Source organism: Paralichthys olivaceus, chromosome 9 (assembly GCF_024713975.1).
Source record: "Paralichthys olivaceus isolate ysfri-2021 chromosome 9, ASM2471397v2, whole genome shotgun sequence".
NCBI lineage: Eukaryota > Metazoa > Chordata > Actinopteri > Pleuronectiformes > Paralichthyidae > Paralichthys > Paralichthys olivaceus.
In genome coordinates, this window is record NC_091101.1 from 9,323,439 (window position 1) to 9,336,103 (window position 12,665).

At 45.0% G+C, this 12,665-nt stretch overlaps 1 protein-coding gene across 17 annotated transcripts in view; it reads right to left on the reverse strand.

Annotated features, from left to right (window-relative positions):
* The window catches only part of tenm2a (teneurin transmembrane protein 2a), a 241,908-nt gene that overhangs the window by 43,281 nt on the left and 185,962 nt on the right, over positions 1-12,665 (reverse strand). For all 17 annotated transcript variants that reach the window (XM_069532116.1, XM_069532115.1, XM_069532119.1 and 14 more), the window contains one exon: positions 5,395-5,633. In XM_069532116.1, the coding sequence (XP_069388217.1) occupies positions 5,395-5,633 (239 nt within the window). The remainder of the gene's footprint in view (positions 1-5,394; positions 5,634-12,665) is intronic.

Genomic DNA, 12,665 nt, shown 5'->3' on the forward strand with positions numbered 1-12,665 from the left:
AAGGGAGCATTGTAACGACTCAAGCAAGGAAACTTCTAAGCGGGAAGAGCGGGCAGTAAGCGATTGTGATCAGTCTGGAACAGTGAGACAGCAATGATGGATGGAAAGTGGTCGGTTTAGAGGCATGAAGGTCACACTCGATGACAGTGTGTGTGTGTGTGTGCGTGCGTGGGTCATTTTAATCCAGAGGAAGGGGAGCCGGGAGTAGACTAAAAATACACTGCAAGTGTTTGTGTGCATGCATGTGAGTGCGTGTGTGCACTCTCATTCATCAGTGGTGACAATACCATGTGGAGTATGCCACAGTGCCTGACAAATTCAGCCATCACGCACGCACACACATTCACGCGAAACACCCCTGCAAAGGTGACACAAGCGCCCGCTAGCAAGTTTTCTCATCGCAATGAAGGGCACACCTGGGCCTGTCTGTGTGTGTGTGACTGTGCATGTGTGAAAACACTAGACACTAGTAGTCTGACATGTCCTCGATCTTTCAACTGTGTATTCCCTTGTCAGCAATGCATCTCTTCCTCTGTTCCTTTTCTCCCTCTCTCTGTACGCAGAGGCGTCCATCTTCTCTTTTTTTATTATCCTTTCTGACTACTTTTGTCATCATCCCCCTGTTCTTGTCCTCCGCAGCCACTGCCTCCTCTCCTCTCTCTGTCACACTCCCTCTGTTCCCTGCTCGCTGTGATCAATTAGGAGACATTAGTCCCAGAGATATTCCAGGTGACAGAACCTCAGGAGGCCACGCTCTCCTTCATCTCTCCTCTTTCTCTGCCTCCCCCTTGGTTTCTCCTCTCCACACCTGGCTGTCTTGTCACTCCTACTCCTCCCTCCTTGTCACCCCCTTCATTTGGGGCTGACAGTAACCTATCAGGCTCAGCCTTCCTCTCCTCCATCTGTCCCGTAATCTATCCTCCTTTCCCTCTCCCCTTTATGTTCCGTCTACATGCAGACAGTGACGCATCTCCCTTTTCCCCACTTTGCCCTCTTCTGCCCTGACTCTATTCCACCCATTTCTCTTCTTGCTCTCCCTTTGCCTTCCCTCTATCTCGCACTCTCCAGGTTGCCGCTCACAATGACGGACCCGTCCCCCCTCCTGTATGCCAACTGTTCACCTGTATCCTAGCAACCACCTCTCCTTTGGCTCTGGTGCTCCATGCGGAGCAAGCAAACAAGACGCCAGGGGAATGAAGAACAAGCACTCTCGTTTATCCTCCTCCCTCCATCCGTTCAGTCATTCCTTCACACGTAAAGAGAAGGCCATACTCCGCTGGAGTGGGGAGCTTTTATGCAGAAATGCTGTCTGTCCTCACAAACGAGTAAATGCTCTCAAATTCTTCCAAACACACATATAGGTGCAGGAATGTACAGGCACACAGATGTTTTTCTCTGCATTTATGTGTGTGTTTATTTCATTCTCATGGCTCCATTCCAACAGCCATACATAGTGAATATTGCTACAAAGGGACATTGTCTACCATACCTCTGAAGCATGCTTATTGTTGTCATTGTAAAAGGTTCTCAGCGTGTGTGCATGTGTTTGTGTGTGCTTCTAGAAACTTGTAGAGCAGCTTCTGAAGCTATATTTATGGTCTTGAAAAATAATTCAGTTGAAAGCTAACCTGCCCTCAAAGCCACACAATCAGACACACATTGCACTCGCACGCGTTGTAAAGGAAGAAGCACTCACGCACACATACGCACAAAAAAGAAAAGTGCTGCTCAGGCACATGTGTCCCGGTGTAATTTATGAGAGGGCTCATGGGCGGACGCCTCGGAGGGGTCCTCTTCACGCTGCATGGCTTTGGGTGCTCGGCACAGTCCCCCCAGTGTGCGCCGGGCTCTCGCACTCACACACAACACACAAACATGGTACCACAAACCCACCCAACCCCCCATGAGTGTCGAGCTCTTCCGACTGAAACTCGCTGCACGATTAACGCTACAAAAAGCCAGGTAAACACAAGGGTTTCAGGCTTGGCAGCACCGCTACAGCTCTGTTCAGCACAGACAACAAACCAGAGCAACACATTTCCTCACAGCAGATTAAAAGGGGACCCGGCAGTTAGCAAAAAGTGATAATAACAATAAAGTATCATTTCAGCCTTGTTCTGCTTACTGAATTACAGCCAGCGGGACAATTAAGCTTGGCAGAAAGCGCTGACCAGCGGTATATTAAAAACACTAAATGTACAGAAAATGGAGCTTAAAGAAAATGTTTAAGCAACCTTGTTCCACAGTCACTGAATTTCATTAATAAAATGCAACATAATACAGAATAGTCACTGTGCACTTGCAGTAGCATGCAAACAGTATATGAATAAATCATTTCTCAATATTGCAAAAAAACCAGTTACCAATTTTTGAAACAGACACTATTGTTAACAAGTTCTATGTGTCTGACACAAATGGAGTCTTGAATTAATAGCTATTAAACTTGTGGAAGAAAAAGTAGAACCGTTTCCCAATTTTTTTCCCCCTGATGAGATCCTTACTTACTTTCATCAGCTTAATTTTATAAACAATTATATCTTCAACTCCCTTTCTTTTCTGAGCTTCGGTACTGGTGTATCTGGACATTGTATAGTCAAGCCCTTTTTCCTCTTGTCAGAAATCCCACTTGCATCTGGTTTTTGTCTGCAATGGGAATGGATACAATCGGCAATTACTCCCAAGTTAAATGAGTCTTCAGTGGACAGGTTTTTATCGGCCTTAGCTCCGGCAGCTTTGGCAGTGAAACGTGACACCCCTGGTGTACATGCTAATTTGGCAAAACAGTGAAAGCGCCTTCGTTTTCAGAACATTTGTGACGTCAAACATGACAATCCACGGAAATAAAGCAGAAAGGGCAACTCCTGGTAAAGTAGTCAATCGCTTTTTTTGTGTGGATTTACCGGCATTTAAAAAAACTGGTATTTGAGTTGTTGACTGCTTGAGTCCACAGAGGTAAGGAATGAGTTAAAAAAAACTTGGTATTTACTTTTAATGAATCTAAAAGTACTTTAGTAGTGCTGCTCTGCAGGGACTGGTGGCTGTTCTGATGATGTTGCTCCCTGCAATACACTGGCGTCCTGTCCAGGGAGCCTCTCACCCGAGGTCAGCTGGGATTGACTCCAGCCCCCTGTGGCCCCCAGTAGGCCTCTATATAATGAAAGTAGAGATATTCTGATAAAAACAAGTATTTGTGTCAATAAAGACCCAAGTGAGCTCTATATGCAGCGTATAAAATAAAATGATGGATAAAACTGAGTTTATTTTGTTACTGTGCTCCACTATATCCCTGCCCTCAAGTATCTTTGGGAAGGTTTTGTGAACTTGGTTGCAGTTGTGGTCTTCCTTACCCCTCCTCATGCTGGTTTCGTGGCTCCATATGTGGCTGTCCACTGCATTGTGACCGTCTGAAGCTCAGGAGAGGGTGTATCTGTCTCTGCGCCCCAGGCAAGGGGCCTTGATCTGCTCTGGAGGACACGCAGCACTCTCAAGGGCAGGCCAAAGGAGGAGCCACACACAGATATGGACATGTGCACAGAGGCACAGACTTGAGTGCACATATGCAATTTTGAGGCATTCAGACGAGCTACCAGAGGTGCATCAAGCCAAAACACACACTCACTAGGGATTGATGGACGGTAAGGTATGTACATATATATATATATATATATAATTAAAAAAATATATTAATAATGTATATAGAGGCAATAAGGGGGTTGTTCTTTCTGCTGATGCCACTATTTTGTAAGATCCCCCATCTGTTGACTTTGGTCTCTGGGGTAAGAGGCTAATCAAGGGCTCAGTGACACATCTGCCCCCCTCTCCCTCTGCGCAGCCCCCCCCCCCCCCACACACACACACACACTGTACTTATGTGTCCTTTCTCTTTATATTGTCTCTCCTGTCTATCTCTCTCTCGCACTGTCTTACTCACACACTCGCACACACTCGCACACGCACGCACGCACACCCACACACACACACACACACACACCTGCGTTCTCTTGCCCGGTGAACGAGGTCAAGAAGGAATAAAACACCCACACACACACTCTGAGCTAGGCTCTCTCTCTCTCTCTCTTCCCACAGATGTACCAGTCGACAGCCATCAGAGTCTCTTCCTGAGGTGCTCAGTAAGTGCTCTCCTCTGAGTATCTGCCATCCCTTTGAGTTTAACTATTGCTCGTTGGTTTTCAGATCAGTGAAAAACATCCTCTCCCCTGCTGGGTCTGTTAGAATTCCTACCCTGAATGAAACCTGCTCACTGAAACAGCCCCTGCGGTTAATGTATCCTCATGTCTGTTCGACTGGCTGTTTACAGAGTGGAGGCTGGAGCTCCTGCTGAGTCAGATTTTGACCGTGCAGCTCAAGCCTACAATGACAAAGCTCTCGCCTCGAGCAGGGCTCGATTTGTGCCAGATTTTTGCCGAAAAGGGATCTGGGGACCTCCCAGATTCGGGCTGGCGCCTAGCTGATTAGATGCGGTGCCTCCTTCGTCTCTATCAAAATCGGTAAATACATTCAGATACATTCGGGGAGAGATCAGGCACTCATGTCACGCAGAGTCGCCTGGGGTGTGTGGAGCACTGTTTGTTGTGTGTAGGTGCAGCGCTGTGTCGCCTACTAAACAGAGAGGAGCCGATCAATAGACTGACAGAACATGTCATTAGTCTGCTTCCTTTGCCTGCTTGTTTTTTGTGATTGTAAATATAACTTTTGGCCCCAGTTCCATTTGTACCCTGTTGTAGGTAATCCACAGACAGAAGGGAAACAACAGGGAAGGGCAGGGATAGTCAATGGGAGAGAGTGAGCTGCAAGGCATGAACAGCTGTTTCTGCGCGCCTCCACCTACGGATTTTGAGTGATTACCATGAATGCTTTGATTATTAAATCTAAATTAATGATGCCTTGTTTGTGATGACATTTGAGCTTTGTTCTGATTTAACAGCTAGAGATAGGTGCTGTCTGAGTGTCTGGAGCGCTGCTGCATCAGTGGAACGGTGGACCTCTAAAATATCCATATCTCTTTGAGTGCCTGTTGCTCAGCTTGCACATGAGAGTGAGATCCATGCATGGGACTGAACTCCATGAGCAAATACAAGAAATAAACAGTAATCAAATCCTTAGTGTTTATAACTGGCAGTTTCAGCTTTCCACTTATTTGTTCGGGTGTAGGATGCATAATACAAAGAATATAAACAAGAGAAAAGTTCATGTTTTGTGGATCAGTAGTAATCTAATGTATCTAAAAATAACATTTTACTCTAAAGGTTATTCTGGTGTCTTAATTCATCTTTGAAAATAACTTGTTTATTATTTAATTACTCGGCATAAGATATTGAATTAAAAACATGAAATGTGATTAATCCTCTCGATGAAAAACACTTGATCACTTACTGATGAAGTAGGACAGTAGGATGGCCAGCAGGGCAGCAGCTGCGATGGCTGTCACTGCGGCACACTTCCAGCTGCAGTACTTGGACGGCTTCTTTAGCTTGAAGGCTGAGCGGGAGAAGGTGTTCCTGGGGAGCAGGCGAGGGGGTGGAGAATACACCGTTCCCGAGGTCAGAGGGTACCCGGGGGAGGAGCTACTGAAGAGCGGGGTGGTCCCAGATGACGTTTTGAACAAGAAGTGCCTGAGGAGGAAAAAAAACAAGGGAGAGAAAATGTCATTCTAAATGCAAAACAAAATGTGTTCTGATTATAGTCGATTCTGTTCAGGACAGTAAACCTTAAGGGAACACAACAACTTGACATCCCGTCAAGGTCCAGATGACAGGGTCACATATGTGCGAGCTTCTGTCCAATATTTCTGATGAACCCTTTGTGCCATATGGGTTTGAACATCCCTGACTGATTGTGTCCCCAGTTTCAGTCTAAGGTCTCGTTTTAACCTTCACCTTCTCTACCCTCTTTTTTCCCCTCTCCATTCACCCCACTTATGATGTGCCTCGTTTCTGTTCTCAGCGGCTGTGGAGGATCAATGCCGTCCCCTGTTTCCTGTCTTCATTGCTGCAGTGGGGTCAGAGCTCAGAAAGAGGATAAAAGATGGGTTTTGAACCATCATCTCTTTGCTCATATTACCCATTATCCTCTGCTACTGCTGCACCTGCTCACCCAACGCGCCGCTTTTGCTGCTCTCGCTCCCCTCCTATACCCATTTCCCGTGTTCTCATTTTTCTTCACCCTACTGTCACACCATTCCTTCTCACATACATTTGTGCTGCACGTATTCCTGTTATTCAACATATCCTTTCTGTAATCACGTCTTCGTTCATTCACTCCAACTTTCAGATTACTTATCTGGTCTGACTTTGGAGGAACACTGCTGCCACAGTGAGAAAATGAAACACTGCACTACATGAAACTTTCCAAGGACAACTTTTATGACACTTGTGACATCTTTCATGAGACACACTGCTGCTCCTAAACACATTCCAGGTGACACGACAGAAAAAATACAGTTCAGAGAAGGTGAGGTCATTCTATTGCCTCAAAGACAACTGAGATGGGAAAGATTTTGTCTGCCTGTCTTTGTGGGAGTTAATTGTTTGCATTTTTTGTGAGTGTGAATGCTCTGGCACTATATCTTTTTGAGTATCTGACATTGGAAAAATGGACTGCAAATAGAGGACATTTTTCTGGTATTATCAAAAAGCAGTTGGAGGACAAGGGCATAGGTTCAGACAATGAAATAGGTAATAAAAAAGCTGTTTGGCAAGATAATTGTAACCAATTTATTTTAAGACAACTGAAAGTGAGCATTATCAATAGTAGTTCAGATCTCAAATAAATCATTAATTGGATAACTTTGTAATTCAAAGATTTAAATTATTTAGGCGCACCAAAAATGTGACGCCAGACTATTTAGCATTTGGGTGCAAGATGCATCATTCATAGGTGAAAATGTCAAAAAACACAATGTTTAACACGAAAAATCCCAGATCCTTCCTGCTCCGGATCTGCCTCTCGATGTAATAAATCCTTCCATGGCTCAATACCCCTTCCTTCCAACAAGTTTGAATAAAGTCAGTAGTCTTTACGTAATCCTGCTAACAACACTGAAAACATAACCTTCTTGGCAGAGGTAACAAGGCGTTATAAATTTAATTTATACACTGTGGGCTTTTGGAGGGTAGTAAAATATTCTAAATGAAAATGCAATAGTCACAAAGGTGTTGAGGTCTAAGTTGATGTACTAGTCTTTTCTAGTCTAATGTGATTCAAGTTTTGATTCCTGGAGTCCCAGATATGTGACTCACCTATGTCTAGTAAAGGCTACTAACATAAACATGTGCATTCAAGTGCGTACACTCAGCTCCTGTCTCTTCTCTTTCGACTAGACTAGTGTGACCAGTTCTAACCTGTTGCTGTAGTTGCCTCTGATGATTGCTGTTTAAATAAATCCAGTGTACTGTACGGTCGGCTGTCCTTAGATGTGTCTAATAACTGATGCTTCATGAAAGTATGTCTGTACATGAGTCTGCTCGCCTGAAAACAGTTGCTGAAAACAGGTAATATGCTCAGAGCATAGAGATTTGGTTTGGGAGTGCCGTTCCGCTCTTTATCAATTATTCAGCCAGCCACTGCTCTGTCTCTCCCCTTTTTCTCTCTCATCATTTTATGTCACTGATTGTTGGATTGGTTTCCTGCAGGAGTCTTCTTCTTTTTCTTTCCTCTTCTCTCCTCCTTCCTCCCCCTTTACCTGTCAGGTTCGCTGTGTGACACCAAGGAAAGCAGGACAAAGAGAGGAGACGAGAAAAAAGAAGAAGACGGATAGAGGGTGAAAGAGCGCGCGGAGATGTCACGCGAAGAAATATGAGGTTATTGTCTAAAAATACCACGCTCTCACTGTCACAGCCATCAATTTTAATATGCATGCATAAGGCTACATGCTTTCAAATGCATGGCTTGCTTGTGTATAGGCACAAACACAGAGCCCAAGGTCAGCCAGCATGTGCCCCTGCTTCATTTTCACAGCCACTGACGCACCATGTGATGGCAAGGCCAGTCGTAATTAATTTCAGTGCCCCTAATATATGTGTTTGTTTGTGTGTGTGTAAATGCAGGGTGAGCTGGTGAATTACTTGCATTCAGCGCAACACAATGTATGTGATTTGTTGTGCTGGTATGTATTTGAATTCATGCAACAAATTCATTTCAGTGCCTGGCTTTGTTGTTTGTGTGCAGAGGCTCCACAGTGGGCTTGGTGTGGGATGGGAATATGTCTACGGGCCATACTAATTACGAGTAGGAATGGAGAGTGTCTAATGTGCTCTGGGGAGGTAATTGACATTGATTTATGTTGCGGAGGACTATGGAGGGGTTCTATCATAGCAGGCAGCCGGCAATCACAAGTCTGTATCATTAGGCTGGTGTGTGTGTGTGTGTTTGCTTGGGTGTGTGTCTCAGTATATGTGTGTATGTGTGGATATTGTGGTTTTTTTTTGACAGTGGTCCAGCATGGAAACGTCACACATAATTAGATAGAACTGACAGGGACACACACTCACCCCCTTCTACTCTTGAGCTGCCAGCAGCACCCCCACCACGTCTAACCATTGCTACCTCACTGTCATACATCCTGTCTCTCACACACACGCACACACACACACACACACACGCACGCACACACGCAGAACGAGCAGGCACTAAATCACACACTGACACACATTTGCACAGACTCAGACAGAGGCGACCACCCTTGCGAAAACAATACAAATTTATGTGGGCTCTCTTTGACGAGATTGCCCTGTATGTTAGTGAACCAAACATTTAATTTGCATCCTCAAAGAGGGAGATAGTGACATAAGGGACGGTCGGGAGAGTGATGGAGAAGGAAGCTGCAGATTAGAGGAGAGACAGAGAGAGGAAGGGAGGATGTGTTTTCACTTCATGCCAACCCCTGTTCCCTATTGAGAGAGGAGAGGGCCTGGACAATTAACCACAGAACAGAGAGCATGCTGGGTAATTAGCAGGAAGTCAAAGCTCGCATTCCCCTTGAGCGAATGCGCAAGCACACGCACACACTTTCGGAAGCGCACTTGCACAAATCCTTCATTTTCTCATCTCCCGTAAACATGTGGCTGCTTAGGATAGCACTCTAAGAATCATCATCACAGGTAGAGGGAACAATTAACAGAGGTCGGCTCTGTATGGGGTGCTGACTAGAAAACGGTCAGATCTGTGGATGAAACAAAGGGCTCTGGGAGCGGAGGATGCTCATGAGAATTCTTCTGTGCTACAATAGCAGGGAAACAATAATCGGCAGATGGATGCAGTATAATGGGCATTTGTTTGCCGAGTGTTGCTTTGAAGAAGAACATGGAAACATTTGAAGCCTGCATGATGTTTGTAAAAGGCAAGAACAATAGAAGGCATCAAATAAAGTACTCAGTGGTTTGATTGTTTTCTAAGGGGGAAAAACCCCCTGAGATGCTGCACATCTTAAGATTCTAGATATTAAAGGAAATGTTGCTTCGAGGTGGTAACAGGTGTCCAGAGGTGAATAAGTTAAAACAACAGCAGATAAAGACCAAACTGTATTATAACCAAATATGAAGAGCAGTAAGTGAAAAATGTTTTGATTGTGATTTAGCGGTAAAAGACCCTCATCTTTTACATGACATTTAATTGATATTTATACGTGTTACAGGATTTTTCCACAGTGTTTTATAGTGGAGGTGGCCTACCTTACCTGAATAAAAAATGTCTTTGCTAATCACAGTTTTATTAAATATAATATTAGGATTATTAAGCAGTGGGGCTACATCACACGGCATAAGCCACACATTCATGAGTGAGGCGACTGTTTAAGCCATCATCAAATAGATGAGATGTGTCAGGCTCTGTCTGATTCAACGCAGCGTTAAGTGATTGAGTGATCACATTGTACGCTCACTACAAAGTAATGAATCAGAGCAGCATGTTGGGATGTCGGCGGAAGTTATTTTGGTTGGACTGGTTTCAACAATTAGAGTCTGTATTGAATTAAAGTCAATTTAAAGTTCATAATCATATTGTTATCCAGCTCAACTTGATGATCAGTGACTTGGCCTGGACAGGAGGTAGGAGTTGGGGAAATGTTCACTTCCCACACACATTTGAGAATCAACTCAAGCTGAGTTGGGTTGGTTCACAGTGGAGTTGACTCATAGACTGTTTATAAAGGTGGAGGACGTGTCTCCACTTCCTCCTACTAACGAAGTCAAAATATCCCTGATACAAACACTGCCTATTTGGAGCTACAGTCTGCGCAGGAGCAATCGTGGATGGAGCTGCGCTAGCGAGGTTCTGCAGATACTGGCCGCAGACCAATTGTGAGTCAGTCTCAGCTTCAATCAAGACGCTTTGTCCCAAGTTTATAGCATCAAAAAATACAAAATAACATTACTGGGAAAGTGAACACACATCAGTGTAATAGGAAATACCTGGATTTATAACTAAATAAATATTAATGTCAGTTTGTGTTTGAAGAGCAACAGAGAAGAGCAGATGCATTGACAGCCTGAGCCAGCTGCTAAAAAAAGATCATAGAGGAAACAGTGTAGTCCATGTCCCATCCACCAACATGGAGAAGGTGGGATTTATGACCTCTAAGCAGCCAATAGTGGTGATCGGGATGCTTTGGCTTCAGTTTTGGGGGGCAGTCATGTCTTCCATCTTTATGAGCTGAACTTTGCCTTCCATTAATTCGGGGTGTAAACATTATTTTTTGCTTGCTCAGATCCAACTACTCCTCGCAAAGTCAGCATTTTATTAGTGGTTACAATTTCAAAGCAGGAAGGAGAGGTTATTTAGGGTAGCAGAGTAGTGGTTCTGCATAATAATATTGGATATTGGATCTCATGTTTGCAGTACATACTGTATGAATGCAAGATCATGTCATTAATAAACCATGCATGATATTACATAGGCTCATATGCATATCACAGGCATGTTTGCATACATCTTTTCTCTCTGCTCTGTCTTGTTCTTTTTCACCCCCTGTGGTTTCAACATGTAGCATCCTCTTATGTGTCCCCACAGTAATGCATTTGAAAGTAATCCAAGGTACCCACACCGCGCCTCCCCACCCTCCACTGCACCTTCAGGATAAATTGAGATGCCGCGGCCCTCTCAGTGATCTTATTTCTCCGCTAGAGTTGTGGCCCACAGCAGAGCGAGCAGGGGTTGCAGGGGAATGTCCTGAGATCACACAGAGAGATTGAAACTGGCATCAGGCAGCTAAGAGGCTCCCAGGGACCGATTGGAAATCAGGTGCTTTCTCGTAAAGTCCCGAAACACATGTGCACACATGTGCCCTCCCATGCACACGAAGAAATGCATTTTTTTTCCCACTCTCCTGTCGCAGGCACACACATGAGCACACGGACACACTGAGTGGCACCAGCCATCCAAAGTCATTTATCTCACACTGGTAAATGTATCCATGTTCTACGGGGCCCAATCTCCCTTCTCTGCCTTTCTATCTTCTCTCACACACACCTCACACAAAACAATCTCCTTCAATCACCACCTCTCTCCATTCCTCTCCCTCTCTCCCTTTTTATCTCTCCCTTCTCTACCGTAAACCATTCCTTTCCATTTCCCCCCTCTCTTGCTCTCCTGTGTTATATTTCTTTGCTATATCAAACCCCCCTCTCATCTGTTTCTATCTCTCTCTCTCTCTGCCAGTCATCCAAGCCCTGGGGTGTTCTTAGGTGATCAATCTTCATCCTCTCAGCACTGTCACACTATTGGGTCAAGCCAAAACACACACACAAACTCACACACGTGCACACACACACACACACACACACACACACACACACACACACACACACACACACACACACACACACACACACATTTACTTTAACGAGTGGACAACAAATGCCAAGATTTACATATGATTACAGTGGGGAGCAGTCACAGTCATAAAGAACCCACATGCTTGGATGCAAACATACACACAAATGTACATAACCGTACTCCCTCCCTCACATACACACGTGTGCTCATCATCTCCGAGCTGCCGGTTATAATGAGATGGAGGACGACCCTTGCCAGCGCGATGGTGTGACTCTCTGGCTCTGCCTACCTGGCTCCAACCCAGTCACAAGCTCCAGTAGCTCCAGCCAGCCCACCCAGTCTCTGCCATCGAGGACCAGAGGAGGGTCCAATCTGTGCTGGAGGGTGGTGCTGGAAAGTCTGTGTGCTGCTCTGGGCTCCATTCACTGCAACAGGCTCTGAGCCATGCGCAACCCCACCACCTGAACACGACCAAATACTGGCACTACACATTAGTGTGTGTGAGACTGTGTGTTGGTTTGTGTGTGTGTGTGGCAACACTGTCTATGGGAAAAAGATTTATAAATGTATTTCAGCAAGGATCGCTGCATCATTCGCAACAACAGAAGTCACAAAAATCTCCTCATGTGTGACCATGGCAACACAGGTCTAGATAAACAATTACTGGTGGAAGTTTTACACCACATTTCCTTTAGCCTATCATACATACTGGTGCTATGCATAAGCACAGGTTGAGATCAGTGGGACTGAATTAAACATGGCCAGGCCTCATAAATACTGCACAGGGCTGTCACTCTGGGGAGCTTATCCGGGACTGTCAGAGCTGGAAGCCCCAGCACCCAGCAGGAGAAACACAACTACAGCTTGCAGAGTAA